Source organism: Aphis gossypii, chromosome 1, assembly GCF_020184175.1.
Source record: "Aphis gossypii isolate Hap1 chromosome 1, ASM2018417v2, whole genome shotgun sequence".
Taxonomy (NCBI): domain Eukaryota; kingdom Metazoa; phylum Arthropoda; class Insecta; order Hemiptera; family Aphididae; genus Aphis; species Aphis gossypii.
This window is the reverse complement of record NC_065530.1, coordinates 50731863-50754669: the sequence shown is the minus strand read 5'-3', so window position 1 is coordinate 50754669 and position 22807 is coordinate 50731863. Positions and strand designations below refer to the sequence as shown.

General features: G+C 26.2%; 1 protein-coding gene across 1 annotated transcript; it reads left to right on the top strand.

Moving 5' to 3' along the window:
* Positions 1 to 20507: 20507 nt before the first annotated feature.
* LOC114130048 (cryptochrome-1) lies at positions 20508 to 22737 on the top strand. Its single transcript, XM_027994935.2, has one exon. It carries the CDS (start codon positions 20790 to 20792, stop codon positions 22395 to 22397), a length of 1608 nt encoding a protein of 535 aa, XP_027850736.2. The 5' UTR covers positions 20508 to 20789; the 3' UTR covers positions 22398 to 22737.
* Positions 22738 to 22807: the final 70 nt, after the last annotated feature.

The window sequence follows — 22807 nt, the reverse complement described above, 5'->3', positions numbered from 1 at the left end:
AAGTAGATATTATAATTATTCTACATAGGTACCTACAATAATGTCATGATGTCTTTTTAAATATACCTATACGGCTATACCCTATATATATGAATTATATTGATATATATATATATAAATATATGCTCCTACGGTTTGTTTTAATCTTAGGTACCTACATCAATTGCCAATCAATATGTTATTATATTTATATATGATAACCTACTAAATTATAACATTTATCAAATTAATTAGTATTTAAATAATTTTTTAGTTAGGTATAGTATTGTAGATACCTACTTAATTAAAAAAGTTTCACTGCGTATTTTTAATCACGTAAAGCTAGCATATATAATATATAGGTATAGGCTATAATTAGGAAATCCATGGATTAAAGGCGATAATATGATATAATATTACAGTAATACAGTTCATTACAATAGGTATTATATTCACTAATGCAATTGAATAAAATGATAATAATGATAATATATTGAATATTAATATTATAAAAAATATATATATTTTATATTTCAAAATTCTGAAAGAATTATTCAAATCCGCATTAATGATCTCAATTGAGTACGATATACTAGGCATTTAATGGACCCTTTATTTCAACTCAAACATCAAAAGAATAATTGTGTTATTATATATGTTTTAGATTCTGAGCAGAGCGATGAATGTATTGATTTTACAAGAATTTGTTGTGTATGTGTGTAGGTACCTATACACAATATGTAGGCAGTTGAAAAAAGCTCCAACTTTCAACTTTGAAGGTGGTTTTTATTAAAAACTTGATTTTAGCTTATACTTTTAAAATTAAGATTTCTTTAATAAAATACAATTTTTGGAATTAGCAAATATAACCAAAAAAATAAGGAAAAATAGTAAATCAATTTATGAGTTTTCCACAATAATAAACAGATTAATTTATTTTGTTATAATTCAAAAACGAATAACCGTGGTCCACAGAAACTAACAATTTTCACGAAATATTAATATTATGGCATGACAGTTGAAATTTTCGATTTTTTTAAAAAAATTGTTTCATAAATGTTGATAAAAATGTATGAATAGATTAAAATACTTTAAAATAAATAGTCACAATATTTTTTGATAGGTAAGCGTTTAAATTTTTAATTTCGTATAAATTTGTTAAAATCTTAAAAATGTACATACTATATTTTGTAGTTAGAAATTCATAAACACTTTTCGTTTAATAGGTACCTATAAGTCTTAAAAATGTACATAATTCGTCAAAAGTAACCTATATTGAAACCAAAATATATAAAAAGACCATTGACTTGTATAGACTTTTCGAGTTAAATTTTTTACGAAATTACTCACTTATTTAAATGATAGAGAAATAACGATAAATTAATTATAATTTTATCAAAATTTAAAATCATTACAGTTCGAGAAATTTCAAATGTTTGCGTAGGTATCCATATATTATATTATTATAATTTTAGTATTTTTTACTATATACAATGGCATTTTTGATTAATTTTAAGATATTATCTATTATCTGTTTACACTATGAATCTATTTTGACTGTTTTACGGTCACAGATTTCAATATATAAGTATAGACAACTGTGTTTACGGTATTTACAGTAAGATAATATTAAATTTTGAATTGTATAAATTGATTTAAATTTGATTGGTTTAAATTTATATAAATACTAATAATACAATAAATGCATATTTTCGAAAAAAAAAAATGTTAATTCCCCCCGATAGGTTTGTATACAAATGTAATAATTTAAAAATATTTATTTGAACAAAACATGCTGTACTCAAATAATAATATAAGTAGTTAGTTATTACCCGTTTTTTAGTTATTTTCATACATTCGTGTAGCAGGTAGGTATAGCAATAATATAATATAATATATAAATTTTATATAAAATTATTTTCATGGCAGTCTAGCGGACTTATATCCTGCAGTAAAAAATGATGTATACGGTCTACCTAATGAGTAATAGTTCATGTTATTTAAATGATTAATTTATACTTCAAGTGGTGATAGTCGAGAGTCGAGACTAAATATATTAATCTATGTGAGGGCGCCTGCATCGTATAGAATTGTATTAGTCTCAACGCAAACGGATTCTGATCCCTATCGACCCTATCCACATTACATAAATTGTACACACGGTTTATAAACTTTTAATATTTCCCATAGTTTCATAATAGTGTTTGTATATTAGTTATTATTCAATATAGGCAATTATATTAATCAAATAATATACTCTTTCAGTCTTTAGTGTATACAATAATGCGGGTTTTTTTTTATTCGATACAGTATTACATTTTGTCGTGTGTTTTACAATAATAATCACATGCATTCAAAAAGATAGCTAAAAAAGTTAAATTTTTTTTCAAAATCGAGTTCAACTTTTATATCGTAAATAAAATATTAATATTACCTATTATTTATTATTCGATTTCTGTAACAATTTATAGTATCTACGCGTTATACTAAGAAATTACACAAAATATTTTGAAAAATTTACACCTATACATAAGTACCTACATCGTAGGTAACTATATAATTAATAATTTAATAAATAATAGGTAGGTACTTAGGTACCTATAGGTTATGGGTATTTATTGAAGGTAAATTTGGTTTTTCATCAAAATGTACAAAAAGCGGATATAGGTACTGTTATTAATGTCTATAGAAGTTTTTGATCACGTTATACCAACAATGTTCATAAATACGTTAGGAGAAATAGCTAATACATAGTAAATATCTGTAGTTATAATTTTACTAATTGTTGATTACAATAAAAACATTTTAATAATGATATATTAAAATTAATATTTCATTTATGAATTAATTTAAAATGTCACCTAAGGGCTAAGAATAACGTTTTAACGGTTTTCAGAATACAAAAAATTTAATTTATAATTTATTAACTTACTAAAGTACAAACATTTTATATTATATGCTCGTTGGTATTATATGAAGTAGCTGAGTAGGTGGTTACTTAAAATAAGTTACTATAGTAGCAAATTACAATTTGTTTTATAATTTTATTGTCTAAGTAAAAATCACAGTTTTTTATCATTGCAGGTGAGCTAATTACAACTGCAAAATATGAAAAAATTCGATCCACTTAATTGTTCATTCGTGTTATATACTATTTATACTACGCAATACAACAACTTAAGACAGATAAGTAAAATAAATATATTTTTAGATACCAATCTTTAAAAGTTGGTTTTGTAATAAATATTTAAAAATAACGTTTAATCACTAATATTGCAACAGCTCGATGTTTATAGTTATGGTATCACATTATGTTTAATCATATAAAACAATACAACTTTAAGCTTTTAAAGTTTTTAATCAAATTATTAATCTATAGTACATAGACTTTATTTTAATTTAATTAATTAGGCTGTATATAACGTTTGCATGATAGAGGGCTTTAAATAACTTGCTCATAGTTTTATCATGTATACCTATTACATACATAAACATATAATACCATAAAAAAGATTAAAACCTTTTAATAAATAATATTTTCTTTGAGATTTATGTGATATATTAATTTATTAATATTTATTACTATATTAAAAATGAGAATTTTATTAAACATATTTAAAATATTTTATAAATTTGGTGGGTTCTAATGTTCTAAAAAATTGATAAAAAATTAAAATTTTAGAGTAGGTATTTTAATATTTTAGGTTGCTGAGTATAGAAATTAATTGAACTAGATGATATATTTAGCTTATTACACGATGTCGTCATTTTGGTATATATGTGTAACGTAACGTTATACCGTATACGAGCATACCTATATATTATACAAGCGCTCCTGCAAAATATAAAATTCCAATCAAGAAAGATTACAATTCAATGGCTTATGGTATTCTTACTCTATGATTTAAATACTTCTATATTTTAGTACACTAAAAGTGTCTCTATTCTAATACAGGCAATATAGCATAATACTCCATAATATTAACGTTTTCTTAATCATTGAAATATTTTCCAAACCATATAATATTATATTGTAATTGTGATTATATATTGATTATAATATAATACATTATTATGCATGATTTGAATTATTATTACAATTAATACATTTTCAGGGGTGATATTAATGGCTTTTTTTTTAACCTTTCCGGGTGTCAAACTGCCATTGCGATTCATACAGGTGTAGATAAAATAACGGAGTATAGGTACCTATAAGTACTTACATATATTGATTAAAAGTTCACTAACCTTAATACCTTTTTTTCTAACTAATATTTTAAATTTTAAATCCAAAAAGGTAAGTACATATTCTTATACAGAATAATTAATAGATACCTATGTATAGTAAGTTTCGGTAGGTATAACTACTGTCTACTATAACTATATATTTGAGTGGGTTATGAGTTTATGACTTGTGAATTTTTGATAAATACACATTAATGCGATATATTTCTATGGTTATATTAAACTGTTAATTATAATTATATAGGAAGTTTGTATGTAGATATTTTCTGTAAAATTATAATTTACCAACAACTAATGTAGGTATTTATTCGCATTGCGTGCACCAAACCAAATCCTGGTCGAAAAAACACTGAATTTAAATATATATATTACTATAATTATACCCGTGCACTTCGTTGGCCGTAAAAAATGAGACCGTGTTAAAATTGGTTGCTTATTGCTAACATTTAGCTTAACGCAATGTTAACTATAAATAATATATTTGGTTTTCTTATTTAGTACTTAGATGTCATAGATGATATTTCCGACATATCGATATCATAACTTGCATAGATGTCCCGCCTAACGTTGCTCTTATTTTTACCGTTTAACAGTAGCATTTCATTTTTTTTTTTTTTTTTTTAATGACACAAATTTGATTTCTTTTTTATTCTATAGACCAATAACTCATAAAGTTTGAACATTGTGAACCAAAAACATTGAAAAAGTTTTGTACTGTTAAACCACATCAACTAATAACTAAAATACTAATTTCTAATAGGTAATAACTATAATAATTGCAGGTATAACATGAATGGAAAATAATTTGTATGTGCGTGTTTGTTGATTATTTAAAAAAAGAATAACCGTTTTTCATTAATTTATAGAATCAAAAATAAACTTAAATTATGTTCCGCGATGTATCCATTCATACAATTATTCATTAAGAAAACCAAGATAATCAGATGAGTAGTTTAAGAGAACATGTTTACATTTGTATCAAAGAATTTAATTTTTAATTTTATATATATATATATATATAATATGTATATAACATATAAATATGTACATTGTACAACACGTACTCGATCTCCATTACAGTACATCCACTGTGTACATCGAATCAGCAAGCAGTTACGAGGTAAGTATATTATGTGTTTATACTGTTATAAAATGAGTGTATATATTTTCATACACCGGCGCGTTTGACTCTAATAGAAAATACTACTGCAATCGTGAAATACTGTTGCGTGTGGAAGTATATTAAATTGAAGCGGTTGGTAATTTATAAATATTAATTATTAATAGTCTAGAGGTCGGAGGTTGGAATTTTATGATTTTACATATAATGGTTATGAATCTGTACAAATGAATGAAACCCCCAAGATATCGTTACGATTTATATTATTTCATTAAATTGATTAATTGAAGTGTAAAAATTGAATGTGTACAAAATGGATATTATATTAAAAAAAAAAAAAAAATTTCTTAATAAGTCGTCGAATCCTTTGTTATTATAAGTAGAAAAATGAGGAATCTTGTATTCAACTCTCAAATCTTAAAAATAAAATTATTTATGGTTTCAATCTTTAGTTTTAAAATAATATTATTGCGCTTCAATATACAGGTGCTAGCTAATGAGCTAGGTAAGTACTAAGTAGGTACAAATATGTTAATTTTGGTCTTAATCGTTTAAATTACGAACCCCGAATAGTGACACTCTATAAACCGGTAATAATTACTTTCATGGTAAAAAAAAAAAAAATGTTTATGTTAATGATAGTATATAACCTATGATCTCTACTCTATGGACACAGGAAATCCATTTGTTAGGGTCGTCTCTTGTTCTCTTTCGCAATAGCTTTAGTTGGACGACCCAGCGAGGTGCTACACAGTACATAGACACATAGTAACGACACATGCACGTGCACTGGAAATGTTATCAAGGTTAGATAGAGGTGTACCGTCGAAAGATAGGTACACGACATATGTATATTATGTAATATTACAACAATATAACATTTTTAACTAAAAACAAATGCTTTTTAGTTCTTACATAATATTATGTAGAATAAATATTTAAATATTCTATAACAATATTGAGTAGGTATTCCTCGTACACATTATTATCGGTAGTATAATCATACAAACGTACCCATATGCGCGTCTTGCCTTATTGCACATGTAACAGTAACACATAGTATATAATATAATAGGTAGGTACATTATTCAATATTTTTGATAAAATACTTTATTTAAAAACAAGTTAGGTATGTTGATTAAAAACCTGGTTTTCATAATAAAATTTATACCAAAATAACCGGAAAAATATTGATATTATAATATTATTTTTCGATTATTTAAAAAAAAAAAATGAATATGTTTTTTTCACAAATTTACACATTTACACATTCACTTTTTGTTTTATGAAACCAACATTTATTTAAATTATGACCATTATATTTATTTTTAAGTTATATGCTTACAACTTATAATACAATGTCATTTTTGGTTAGTTAAAATTGTTCATCGACTGAAAAAAAAATATTATTATTTACTTAATCATCAGAAGTTTTTTTTTAAAAATCTTGTATTACATTTTCAAGCTTTTTTACTCACAAACAATTAACACGTCATAATGTTTATGTATTTAATAATACATAAATTTATAGATAACTGAAAACTCAAATATTTTAAATATCTATATGAAAAGTATAAAGTATTTTGAATATTTTTTCATGTCTAGTAAATTTTTTATAAATATAATATGTATTATGACGATAAATAACTATACAATTATTAATTCTGTCTCTAAAACTCTAAAAAAACTAGTTTCAAAATTAAATATTCAAACACACACGAACATCATTGTAAAATCAATTTCGCTACGATCAGAATTTAAAAATTCAACTCTTTCAACCCTATAGTATCATTATAATTTAAAAAAAAAATTAAACGTGAATAAAACTTCATTTTTCAAAATAAAAATTTAGGAAATAGTCTGAAAAGTAACTTTATCTGAAAACCTTATCTTTAACATTGAAATATGAATTATTTGTTAGTAACATTTAGGTTTATTGAATTATAATAATAATTTTGAGCGAAATATAGGTAATATTATATGTCATATTACATGGTGTTAGTTTTGAGCGGATAAAATATGCAAATGGTGCTACTAAAATCGTCTTGTCTCACAAGCAAAATAACTCAAGTTGTAGTTTACGTTGCTTTAGTGTAAAATTATATAGAATAAGAAAAATGGGCCTCAAAATATGACATTATACAGTTTGCATGAAATCAATATATTTTTTAATCTCTCAAAGAAATAGTACATTATTTTTAATTATGGCTGTAAGACAATGCTATTATGCTGTATAAATAATGGATAGATATTTCGTATTGCAGCGTGTCTCGTCTTCTACTATAGTCAATAGCAGTAAAATATAATGTATACACTCCCTAATATACGTTATAGATACACTTATTTAAAAAATGCTCAACTTCCTTGTCACAGCAATAATTATGTTATCTACCTACCTTATAAGATTGGATATTTTTAGCACTTATAATATCATCTATATTTCAGCTGCGGTGTATGTAGTTCTAGTAAGTTAAATCATTCAGCATTTCTGTTTCAATCATTTGTGTTTTGTCTATTTCTATATAGTAATTTTATAACGAAAAATCGAAATCAGATCAGTCAGTAAGTTTGGATTTTGGTCAAACGCAGATATAAGTAAAATAGTTATAAATAATAATTTTTATAATCAATGGTATTACAGTATATATAGATATACCTACTTACACATGAAATAATTATTATTATATAATATACTTTAATAATGCTGTAGAATAGGCAGACAGGGAGCAACATTGTACCTACTTACTACTTAGATTGTGTGGACTTGATACAGCTGATATGGCTGTACTTATATTATACTCATTACTCAGACTAGAGAGATCATAATTGTTTGAATTGATTACGACAGCAGCTAAACTTTAATATGAACCTAGCTGAAGTTTGGCGCGATATTATTATTGAATTTAATTTATGAGTTCAATACTCCAATCTGATCATTGCGCGAGATAAGTTTACTTTGAATACATGTATTTATAGAAATAAATTTTAATCTGGTCGTTACAACTTCCAATTAAATGTATAGTGTAGATAGACTATAAGGAATTGATCAATAGTTGCGTGTTCGATAGAATAAAATCTTTCGTAGGTTTAGCTAATGAATATTTTTTTATTGTGTCTGTATAACCGTATAAAAATATATCCATATACTTATCATAAACTATATTCAATATTATAAGTGACCACTGACCAGTATTGACATTTACGTATCTATACCATAATAATATTATTTATTTTGTTTTTATTTAACACAAGTCACGGTATATTGGCGTCATATTGTCGCCTGTCACACCCCAATACAAACATATAACTCAATTATTCGATAATTATTTTCTATATCCATTATAGGTACCTATCAATAATGTGTACATAGGGTATAAATATATTTATTGTTGAGCGGTTTAAATTCTAATACTGGTGCAATTCTAGATCTATATATTGACATAAAAAAACTCGTAGATATAAATTTTAAATTTGCTTTCTTAATACTCCACTATCCACTAAAATATTAATCCACTATATTATAAACGTATATAATATAATATTTCAGTCTTATATGTAATTTATGTAGCCGCATAGATAGTTACGCCCCCAAGCCCCTTAAAATACTCAAAAACAGTCGATAGTGACTTTTAAATAAATAATGAATTTCGATTTTCGACCTGCTGCAAGTTTATTGCTATGCTATGACCTATATAAAATATAAAAGTATTATACGATATAAATGTATACAGTATATAGGTACTAGACTTGAAAATTAATAATAATAATCATGAGCTGGAATCTAGTATTGGTATATCGTATTATCGTATATAATTTATATATACCTACATTTATATAACAACCTAAAATAAGTAAAGAATTTATTTTGGAAAACCAGAGAAGTCGTTCTATAGGATAGGCTAGGTGTCAAGTGTTCTTAGTCCTAACATGGTACGAGTAGATGTATATCACTGTAACAAATAAGAATAGAGAAAAAAGGTATTTTTGGGTAAAAAGGCAAATAAAAGAAATTTTAAAGGTGGCCAATCACTTTAGAAATTAAATGAAACACATTTTTATACAAGAATTATCGTTCTATCATTATCCCTAAGATACTTTTGCCTTCTAATCCAAATCCTATATATATATATATATAAATTAATTAACTACTCATTTAGTCATTTTAAATTTGATTTTTATATGTTGAAATATACATCAAAATTATACATCGGAATACGAAATGTTTGCAATCGGTGAAGGTCGACACGCACGACGCACCAATGAATGTCACATCCACCAAAAGTGTTGGTGTATGTTAGCATTTCGTTTATTTGATGAATATTGAGGGTACAATAAATGAAAAATACCAGTGTTCAGTAATATTTTTTATATTTAAATACAAACAGTCAACGATTGCCAATTATAATTAATATTGTCATGTGCTTTTATGTTTTTTGTTACAATACAACACGAGTTAAACTTTCCTCCAACGGCAATAATGGGACAATAAGTTCCTTTGTTGTAAGATATTATTCCTGTGGCGTTATACCGTTTCAAAAAAGTACATACAGCTCTCTGTTTAATTTCTTTGCCTTTGAACTTAAATTACAATTCACTCACACATCGTTGGTTTCTTTATTGAAAAAATAGGGATTGCAGTCTTTTAGTTTTTTAATTTATTATTTCGTTATATTTATTATAAAACTCTTATTTTATATTTTCCATTTAAGTATTTAACTAGTATTTTTATGAAGCAAACGATATTGTGCCGTACGAACATTGAATAAGTAATACACGTCGACAAAACATGTCTGCGTCACAGAATAGAAACAATCAAAACATAATCTATAAATATTAATTGGTGACATCAATCAAAACATCGTGGTCAATGTTATCATATTATTCATATTGATCAGAAATTGTCAGTATACGTCGGTGAATGTCGATATATTATAATTGCATGAACACCATAAACGTTATACTTTGCAGGTCTCTGAGTATATAAGGTTTTTGGTGGTTTAAGGTTTTTTGAGGAATTGTAAACATAGTTAACTAAAATTTTTGGTGGATGTCAACGTTCATTAATCGTAGTCGTTTACCTCAACATATATAATGATATTCATTAAAAAGTAAAAACTTAAAAATTGATAAATATAAAAGATATAACTTTTTTGAAAAACGTTTTTACTTTTCGAGGTAACAAAATATTTGTATTAGTATTTAATATTTTTTATTAAAAGAATCATCTTGTGCATTATGTATATTTTACTACTATAAATGGTTTTAGTGAAACTATATAGTTATAACAATAGTGTTTTCCAAGTCTCATCTTATGGACCGTGTCATCGTGATCCAGTTTTCATTCACAACATTTTTTTTTTTTTTTGATGGTTCATTATAATATTATTAGATTAAATTATATAATTAAACTATAGATCCTATAATACAGTATAACAGTATAATTAGATTTTTTCTTTAAGTCAACTGCAGGCAAAATAACTGTATATCTCCAATCTCCATAATTGGAATAATAGTGGGTCAACATAACAAACATATTGGAAAAGTGTGTTATACGTCTTATAGTATACTAATACTATACGACATTATATCTATACGTATATAATTATTATGGTTTATAATATTTTATTATTAAAAAGGCAATATTCAAGTAGGTTTTCGCTAGAAAATTTTCGTTTAACAGCAGTAACACGTGAATATTCAACATATAGAAACTTTGATTATAATTATACTGTTGTACAAAACATACTCGTACTCAGGCCCTGATTTACGCAAGTGCAGATGGAGCACTTGCACTTGGCCCCCAATTTTGGGGGGCCCCCCGATCTCCGTGAATTGTAGAAAATTTTGTGTATTAAAATTTTTTTTTAAATTAATATTTTAATAAATTATAATTCCTATAGACCTTATACTAGTATAAGTCATTCCACACCTCAATAGTCAATACAACATATTAAAATAATAATAATAGAAAATTGTTTGAACATCGGAAATATTTGATACGTAATAACTAATAAGTATAACTATTTATAGATTTCTTCCAGCCCAGAATTTACAGATAACCCGTCGTTGGTGACGCATTTCGCTCCTACAATTAACATTTTTAAACCATTGGTTTAGATTATTCAGTTATCTACGGAATGAATAGCGAAAAACATTAATAAATGTTATAAATAAACTAATATAGTTATAGTATTTATAGTACATGAAATAATGTACAAATATTTTATGAGTTTTGGGATATTTATTTAATACTTAACATATAAATATTTTGTTTTTATTATCAATATTTCCCCCTCCTCTCTATATAGATTTTTTTTGGAACATTTTTTTGACTTGTGGTGGTGGGGGTAGGGGGTAGGGGGCCCCCAAAAAAATTGTGCACTTGGCCCTAATTTTATTAAATCAGGGCCTGCTCGTACTCGTGCGTTTCCTATATAATTATTTATTTAAGATGTTTATATCGAATTAAATTTAGGTACGCTATGTATTTTATAGCTAAACATCAAAATTCTGATGAATATATAATATCATATATGATAATTCATAATGTAAATATTAGGTAAATACCTACATATCTTCTAGTATCTATATTATTATTAAATGACACATTTATTATTTACACACATGCGTGAAAACACTAGCCACGTGACTTGATTTGCTACTATTATAAGAATATATTATAATATATAACGTTATTGTATTACTTTAAAGTTACGAAACTATAAAGTAAATTCTGCTGTCGTATTTACATAAACAATATAATAGGTACATATTATCATTATATATATTACCGTATCAAAATCAATTTTTATAAACCTACGTCAGAAAGCTAAGCAAACAAAATTATTATGAACTTCAGCCTTGATATCTATACACACTTATTATATATATATTAGTATTATCATATAATAGCGGTATATTTTATACACACTCGAGTATTCGATAAATAAATAATTATAATGTAGGTAATATTGTAATCATACACACTGTACCGGGAAATATTCATATGTATAATATGTATATACAATGTATATAATGTGTGTGCAACAAGTATACATTTTGTCGTAACGTTCGTACTTATTTCCTATTTTGCCAATTAGGTATAATACACAATTCAACAACTGACTACGTAGTAATAACAAAAGTACAACATGTGATTCGTCAATCAGTAGTTTTACTTGCACACTACAATTGGTATAATAATATTATTATAGCTTATTAAACATTTACCATTATGCTATACATATTATACGGCTATAATACATAATACGTATAATATAAGGATTAAACTATTAAAGAGTACTGGTCGAGTCGCTTTCGAATCAATTGCACGAGAAGAATATTTTTTTTTACCTGATGTGGTGGTCATACCACATAATCGTTTATTTATTGTTTTTATTTTTTTTTTATCATTATTATTGATATTGAAAAAAAATTTCAATTTCAATAACTTAGGCCATAAGTCCAACAAAGGTATAATTAATAAATGTTCTTAAATTACCTATTAAAGTCATTGACTGCATGCTGGTCTTATATACTATATAATGTATAGGTAGTTACAAAACATAATCAATTAAACAACTTTAAGATTAAAGTATATACGAACATATACCTATTTACAATATTAATCGTTATTTCTATGATATTTTAAATTATAATTGTAATATTAATATGACGGAATGATTTTATTTATTACATACCTATTTGTTATAGTCTAAAGTAAATCAAGTATTTAGATTTGATTGAAAAATTTGATGGTCGTTTTCATTTTCTAGACTTAGTACTACATTTTCCGAAATGAGATGGCTTAATTTGAGTTCATTGTCTAGATTCCTTGAAAATGAGTTTTATATTTAGTGAGGTACTATACAATAAATTGACATAAGAACTGGAACTTAAAATCACTTTTAATCATCAAAAATACAATACTGTGCAGTATGCACACCCGATTTAATTGTTTTTTATTTTAAAAGTTGTATAATCTGAATATTGTTAAATTTGAAACTTTTATATTGCATTTTTAGAATTTAGATAAATACATACCTATTCATACTTAAAATTAAATTATATAGTATTAAATTATTGAATAATTTTTAGATATAAATTGAATGTATTGTTTTTCTGTGGTTTACTGTTTGGCGTCTACACACGATTCTACAGCAAATGAGCAGTGTACAATAATACCTATATAAGCATGGTCTTCTGCATGTTGGCTATTATTGTCACGAAAACGAAAAAAGAATAAACCAATAGTAATAGAAAAAAAATGCTCAGTTGAGGCAATTTGACATTTTTTTCATTCATTCCTATTCATATTTGGAAATATACAATATATACCTAATACCTACATAGTACATATTACATGTATATGTACATACAATTTTAAATATTAAATATAATATGCTGAATCTGTATTCATAATATATAAATAATCGATTCTCGGATAAGATAATATTTTTGACATTTGATATATACTGTATATAATTGTGGTACAATAGTGGTAGGTACAATACATATTATCGTTATAATAAAAATAATTGTAATGTGCCGGATGTGCATACATATGTAATGTACCTACATAATTTAATAATTATATCAATTTTAATCATTAGTATTCGGGCGATAATAGCTTACCCAAGGTGGATATACATATATCCACCTTGAGCTACCGCTAGGAAATTTTCATGTGATTGTAATGATTGTCTGACTCTGTATTACAGTTTTATAAAGGGTAAAAAATAAAGTATATTTTTCAGTATATTAATAAACTTGCAAATGCGTCAATGACACGACCCGTATCTGACCTCTGTGCATCACTATTCACTTTATATTTATACTTGTATAGGTACATAAAATAATATAATAGGTACAACGGTACATGCTAAAGTCCACGACCGTTAGATTTTGGTATACACAAAATAATATTAAATACCTATAGTAAATTAATTTTATATAACACATTTCGTTTATAATATAGTTACTCATATTTTTTAATGTTCATCCATATAATTATATTTTGTAGGTGCATACTGGTATTACAATAATACATCTAAATACTTACAGCTTTGTATAACTTATATAGTTTTTATACTTAAGTAAGTCATTATTATTAGGAAAGTCTATAGTGAGTACAATATTATTTAGAGCCCCGATAGTTCATCACTCCCTTCGTTTACAAGTTGGTTTCATACGTATACCCATTTATATTTTATAGTTTATGATATGAATGAAAGGACTAGTGTGATCTATACATATGTATAGATATAGATACATTTTTAATTATCTTCTGCAGCTCTGTTAAATAATCTCAGTCGATGAGTCATATTTACATGTACAGGGTGTCCCGTGAGGATTTATCCAATGCGATATCTCCTGAAATAATAAAGACATCATAATTCTGTTTTTTTGTAAGACTCACAGGCAATTTGGAATTTTTAAATGTACTCAAACTTGAGTAAACATATTTTATTTAAAATTATGTAGATATACAAATGCTTAAGAATATTTTTACTACTTAAAAAGTGTCCTGTTCTATTTTTCAACCTAAACAGTTTTGAAAATTATTTTATTTCTATAAAAAATGATTAAGGAAAAAATGTACCTAAGTCTTTTTTTCATTATGATTTTGTCGTGAGTATAAAATACTTGAAGTATAAAAATTCTTGTTTTATTGTTTTTTTTTGTTTTTTACAATTATTTTTAAAAGTACTTAGCATTTCTTTTTTACGACACATCAACTAGATTCAATTTTTACTAGAAAATCACCTACAACGTTGAAACAGTTTTATTGATTTCAAACGCGACGATAGGAAATAAAGTTTTTCCAATCCATTGATTCAATAATGCTTCGTACTAAACTACTAAATTTATAATTACTAGAATGTTTATAACCATAATAATTGACTATTGCTATATCAGAATAATAGATCGATTTCACAATATTTAATAACATAATACTCTACATAGTGCATTATGATTTATGACTATTAAAATTAAAATATATTTAGTGATGAAACAATTAAATAGATGTTCTGACCGTGCGGGAGTAATACGTACAATGGTTTTATTATTATACATGGCTAATAATGCTGCTGTTTAAGTTTCAACAATATTTCCAAGCCCGAATTAAGGATGGGAAATCAAAGGGGCATGACCGCCGGAAAAATCTTTATCCACGAAATATATTTTAATGCCTCGTAATCAAAAAAGTTTTCAATAAATATAATTATTTTACTTAGCAAATTAAAAAAAAAAAATGTTCCTAATTCGATATCATGAAAAATTACTAAATGATAGATATATTCATAATAAATATTAAATAAATATTTGAATGTTTGATAATAAGTTGAATAAACTTGTAAATTATGATGAGATTTATGGACTTATTGTAAATTTAAGTAAAGCATCATTTAATGAGTGATATATAATTTATCAATATAGTTTTATGAAGTATCATTGCAATGATGTGTTTATTGTGCCTCCAAGTATTTTAATTTTATTTTCAATTAAATTGTATTTAACCATATCAGTGGACAATTTTTTTACTTAAAGAGCATACTTTAAAGTCGACGTGAAATATAGAAGTATTCAGTATATTATATAAGATAAATCAGACATAAGAAAATGTGTAGCATCATTAATGATATTATAATAATTGAAAAATTATTTTTGCGATTGATTGATTTTTATGAAACTTAACAACAATTTGCAAATAAGAAAACAAGTAAAAAAAAACCTAGGTTATGTATCTTTAATAATTTTAGTAGTTTAGTACCTACATTATAATTATAAACTACAATATATTATGTATTGTGTATAGTATAATTATTATAATGTTACACAAACTTAATAATTATTAATTTATTACACTTGAATTTTTTATTTGTTTTTGTACAGTACACAATTATACAAGCCCTAGAGAAAAAACCAAGGAAAAAAGAACATAATTTTAAAATAAAAAAGGGGGGTCAGGTAGGTAACGCTCTGCTGTATAGTAGGTATCGAGCGGACTTTGAATATAGAGTAGGTCACTATAATGGGTGTGTTATGCCTCACACCGTTCAGAATCAAAAATGATATAAAAAAAATAAAATATAATAATTATTATAGGTAATATTGGTTTTGTAGTCTTTGCATGATGTTTTTAGTCTAATTAACAATGTTTTTTTAGTCGTGTCCACTTATATCATTTTAATTCTACTTTTTTTTATCAGATGCAATTTCCAGTTGAATTTTTGTAATTAAGGTCCATTCCGTTGCATGATTATATCCAACTAATTTACTAGCAGTTATGTTATATCCAGCAGTTTGTTATTTTTTATCGATCGTACTAAATTATATAAAAAATTAAAAATTTTGCACCTAATAACATTTTTTTGAAGTTTGAGTGAAAATCAAGGGCGCATTAAGTGCCTGGTATTTGAGCTAGGTACTTTCTAATAAACTTATAAATTATAATAGTGTTATTGATTTATAATGTTCTACGCGTGAGCGGAAATACTGAGTGGAACTTTATTGATTAAGTAGGTATCGACTAGGTATACTATAAATAAAAAGTTATTTATTATTACTAAATACTATAATTAACTTAATAAATTCTGTTATAATTTAGTAATTAGTAATCATATATAATAATATATTGATTCCTTATTGATGTAAAAGAAAAACAAATTGTAAAAGCATATATTATAATAGACTCTGACTCAGGTCCAGGAAATTCCGTGAGATTTGTTAAGATATTATCAATCCCGGATAATTTATTAATCAATGCGCGCATGCACGCAATTACAATTCTCTTAAATTAGTAGTTTGGTAAAAAGACATGATGGAATTACAGTAGCCAGTAGGTATGTAAAATAATTATAATATCTATTTATGTTATGATTATTAAATTTACATTTTCTAAGTATTAATACTATTGTCAATGGACAACTATAGGTATACCACAGAATAGATTAAGTTAATCAATTTTTCGACAATAGCATAGGTATATTATATAACCCTGCAGTGGTCAGTTAAGTCAAAAACTGATTTAGGTACATAAAAATACCCGTTTTCTTTAACTTTTTGTGTTTTTTTCTGATTATAAATACAAATTACTGGAAATATTTAATTTTAACCTCTCTATAGTACAAACTAGATCCAATTCGCTATTTCAAATTAACATCAAAGCGCATTCAAGCTGAAAATCGACAACTTATCGTGTTTACAAAATATAGACGAAAATACGTACACACGTCATTGTAAACTTAATACATTCATTGCTCTGCTCAGAATTTAAAACATATTTTTTTTGTTTTTTCAAATCAAATGGAACTTTTATCGTCCAATACAATCAAAGGGTATCGGTAAATTATATTTATTTATAATAAATAGATAAATAGTAGGTACTAAAGATCTGCATCAGTCGGATTTATTCAAATTTAAATCAGGCCAAAGTTATAGGTTCATATTATTATATATTTATGTATTATATTTGTATACATAATTAATATAATTGTTATTTAATAAATTGGTCAGGTAAAAACACGACAATTTAACGACTATGTCGACTATGATATCGATATGAAATTATGTGTTTGATTATTTTAACTTTCAAGCAGGCTTCTCATTTAATTAAAACCATGAATAAAACCACAGAAATGTATTGTTATAATAAATAATGTATGAAATATGTTATACATAGACTGATAAACTCGTCATACTCTGAATTCAATATCGAATTGATAATTTTTTTTAGAAGCTGCAGCTCCTCTAAAATTGCAAGGTAAATTATTATGTGTTACCAAACTTAACCTTGTAATATTATAATAATAGCATAATTAATTTTATGTACTTAACAGTTTAATGAGGAAGGAAATTGAAGTACGCCATAATTTATATAGTTTTAAATATAACTTATATAACTATACTGTAAAACGTAATAACTAATAACTAATATTTTGTAATGAACATAGAAATATAATATATTAATAAATGTTGTGCTATAGGATCGTTATCGTTATGCATGTGTGTTTGTGAATGAACGAACGGTATCTACAATGCGAGCGAAGTGAGAAGTTTTGATAGTTAAATAGTATTATGTTCAAGTCTTCGCTCATTCGACATTCAGATAAAATAATACAACTTGCCAGTATGCCACTGGTTCCAATTAGGACTTTTCGTTGTGTTTTAACAGGGCTAGTTTGGCGGGTGATATTAATAAGTTTATAATGCAATATGTTTTAAAAATAGGGACATATCCCGGGGCCGAGCTAACACAAAAAAAATTGTACCCGGGTCGAGTTGGATTATTGAAAAAAAAACTGTACCAGTCAACAGTTCGAATTTTTGGTTTTTAGACTTCTAGTTCTGACTAGATTGTTCTATAAATAATTAGTTATAATAATAAATAATGTTTTAATTTATTGATTACGTGGTTTATCTTTATAGTTGTGTCCTACATCCTACATTACATGACTAAATGTATGATATAACACATATATAGATTTATATTTATTATCATAGATTTTCTGTGTCTCTTATTTATTATCTATACAATTTATTATAAACTATAATATACACATTACAACTTACAGCATGTACACAGTACACTGTACAGTGTACACTAGCAGTTATAAAATATACACAATATATTCCATATACGATATACTTAATATTAGTAATATTATTGTTTAGAAATTGGTAGCATAATTTCGAATAACGATTTGGAGGAGGTTATGAAAATGTCTTAGAAATTTAGTTACACAAAATAAGTGAGTACCGGCGTACCGCTCTGTTATAACATTAGGTATTTATATAGGCGTCTAGTGCGGGTCACTATTACGGTCATTATGAGTGTGATAATTTGAATTCAATGATATATCATTGTGTATGAAGAACGATTATGAGCGGAAACAGTCTGATATGTTTTTTGATGAAGCTATTAAAGTCATTAGTCAATAATTAATCATTTTCTATGAATAATAATAAAATGTAGATTACTAATTATATGAAAAAAGCAATTTTTAGAAAGTTAGAGTCCTCACACTTTTCAAATACCTATTAAAATAAATGATATTCATGCTTCATTCAAGTGATGTAGCCTGTAAGCATGTAATGCTCAAAAGTTATAATATTATGAATACAATTTGACTTCTTTGACTTCTTAGGTGTTTGTATTGTTCCTATTATACTTTGACAACTTTGTGTACTTATTACAAATTGCATTAAACTAGGTACCTAAAGATTAAATTGTATGAGTTTTAAGGTATACAAACAAAATAATTGTTTTAATAATAATATTGGATTTATTTGAAAATTCGTGGGTTTCCTTAAATTTTTGTTTTTTTCCGATTATAAAAAATAATTTTGGGAATTTTTAATTTTGACCTCTTCAAAGTACAAGCTAGATCAATTTTCTACATAAAATCATCCTTAAAGTTGAAAATCCATCAGTTTTACGATTTTTTTTTTACTAGTAATCGTGTACACAGACACACACAATACACATTTTAATTGTATCATTTCACTCGTAGTTTAAAATTATACTTTTTTTCTTATTTTAGACATTATAAATCACATCAGTTTAGTGGTTTGTTTATCGAATATTTGAAGTTTAAAGTAGTTATATGGACATAAGGTTATATTGATTTCAAAATATTTTTTATTCAACGTCAACAAATAGAATTAATACCTACATTTCAGACATCCTAAGCCTTAGGACTAACCTAAGGTTATTATTTTTCTAATAACTTAATATTTATTAGTTTATTACAATTTTTATATTGTATGTAAATTGAGCTAATAGTAAATAATTGGGCAAATATGAATAGTGAATACTGAATATAATTTTTTCATAGAAAAAATATTGATTACTGTTATAATTTTATTTTATTATAGGTACCTATTTTCATAGTACCAATAGAATTAATTTCAACACAATCACTGTTGTTTATTGTAAAAAAAATTGTATTTAACTACAATTTCACATCATCTTGATTACTTCAGTCTTCAAATTTTAAAGTTATGTATAAATAAAAAAAAAATAAAGTATTAGAATTTCAAAATTTTAAGATTAACACAGACGTTATATTATCTAAAGCCGTGACCAGTTTTACTGTTATCACACGATATTATGATAATGATAACAAATAGCAATGAAAATCGTTTGATAAGTTTGATTAGATAATACAGATAATACACTTCAATTTCAAGTTGAAACTTTTAACTTTCAACTTTCAAATGAACAATATTAATGATTAAATATGTTTGTACTTATACCGCTAACAAAGCTAAAACTACCAAAACGCTCGTAATAAATCCATTACTTTACATCACTTGTAGCAATTTTATTTTTGTCGTCCAAAATAGCAAAACGTACATTTTCAAATTACCTATCTCTTCTACTTGACATACTTACTATTTAGATACAACAAGATCATAATATTGTAATATTTATAACAACATGGACAAGAAAAATGCAGATGTTGGACATGAGACAACGGTGCACTGGTTCAGGAAAGGTATGCGTTTGCATGACAACCCAGCATTTAGGCTATCGTGTGAAGCGAGAAATAGTAAAGGTGAGTGTTTCAAACTTAGACCAATTTACATACTGGACCCTTATTTCCGTAAATACATACGGGCAGGTGCGAACCGTTGGAGGTTCTTGCAGCAGAGCCTGGTGGACTTAGACACTACATTACGGAAACTAGGAACACGGCTATATGTTATCAGAGGGTTGCCACATGAAGTTTTTCCGGACTTGTTTGCTAAATGGAATGTAAAACTGTTGACGTTTGAGTTGGACACTGAACCATACGCTCGTGAGAGGGATAATCAAGTGGAACAACTGGCCAGAAAACATGGTGTCAAAGTAGAACAAAAGGTCTCGCATACTATTTATAATACTGAACTTGTACTCAGAGCAAATGGAGGTAGTGTTCCAATGACTTACCAGAAGTTTATATCTGTTGTTGAGTCTATGCCAAATCCTCGTCGACCAATACCTGCACCAGATACGTTGCCTCCCGAGTGTCTACTTAATGATGACTTGAATAACCAAGAGTTTGATGTGCCAACATTGAACGAATTATTAACTTTAAAGGGTTTTAACCCCGCAGAACTTAAACCATGTTTATATCCTGGTGGAGAAAAAGAAGCTCTCAGGCGTTTGGAAGAATATATGAAAAACAAGACATGGGTATGTAAATTTGAAAAACCAAACACATCACCAAATAGTCTGAAACCTAGCACTACTGTATTAAGTCCATACATGAAATTTGGGTGTTTATCAGCCAGTCATTTTTATTATAGATTAAAAGAAGTTATTGGTAATAGCCCTCATTCTAAACCCCCTGTATCTCTGATTGGTCAGTTGTATTGGAGAGAGTTTTATTATACTGTTGGGGCTTCAACTCCCAATTTTGATAAAATGGAAGGCAATCCAATTTGCTGTCAGGTACCATGGGACAACAATCCTGATGCGTTAGAAGCCTGGACAAATGGTAAGACAGGATACCCATTCATTGATGCTATTATGAGACAATTGAGAGATGAAGGATGGATACACCATTTAGCTAGACATGCTGTTGCATGTTTTTTAACCCGAGGAGATTTGTGGATATCTTGGGAAAAGGGCTTAGCTGTATTTGAAGAATTATTACTAGATGCTGATTGGTCAATGAATGCTGGAAATTGGATGTGGTTGTCAGCATCAGCATTTTTCCATCAATTTTTTAGAGTTTACAGTCCAGTTGCATTTGGTAAAAAGACTGATAAGAGTGGTGATTACATTAGAAAATATATTCCAGAATTGGCCAAGTATCCAGATCAGTATATATATGAACCATGGTCAGCACCTAAGTCCATTCAAGAAAGAGCGGGTTGTGTGATTGGAGTGCATTATCCAAAACGAGTGGTAGTGCATGAAGATGTATACAAAAATAATATTACAAAAATGTCACTGGCTTATAAGAGTACCAAAGCTGGTAAGAGTTCTTCTAATACTAAAAAATCTAGAGAAATGTCATCCCCGGATAAAAAAAATATAAAAAAAGCTAAATTAAAATGATTTTGTTTTGTTATTCAATTTGTTTTGAATAAATAATTTCTTATGTGATTTTAATTTTTAATAATTTTAATAATTATATTATTGTTATACTATTTATACTGTATTAAACACTTGAATGTATATTTTTTGAACTCAAGAATTAATATTTTTATGCATTGGTAGGTATACTTGGTAAATATAAGATAATTAAAGTAATTATAAGTACCTATTGTTTCAATTTTCACATCAATAATAATAAATTATAAGTTACTTAATGTACAACAAAACTTTTCTATAATGTATTATTTTTGATAATTTTACCCAACTTAATTTTTTAATTAAATGTCGAATCTCGTATTAATTGCATTTGTTGATTTTTGTTTTAACGTTACTTGTTTATTGTCAATTGTTACACAATATTGTATGACGTG

What these genes read in the sequence shown, in the direction of transcription:
- LOC114130048 (XM_027994935.2), top strand. Translation starts at nt 20,790, where the DNA reads ATGGACAAGAAAAATGCAGATGTTGGACATGAGACAACGGTGCACTGG.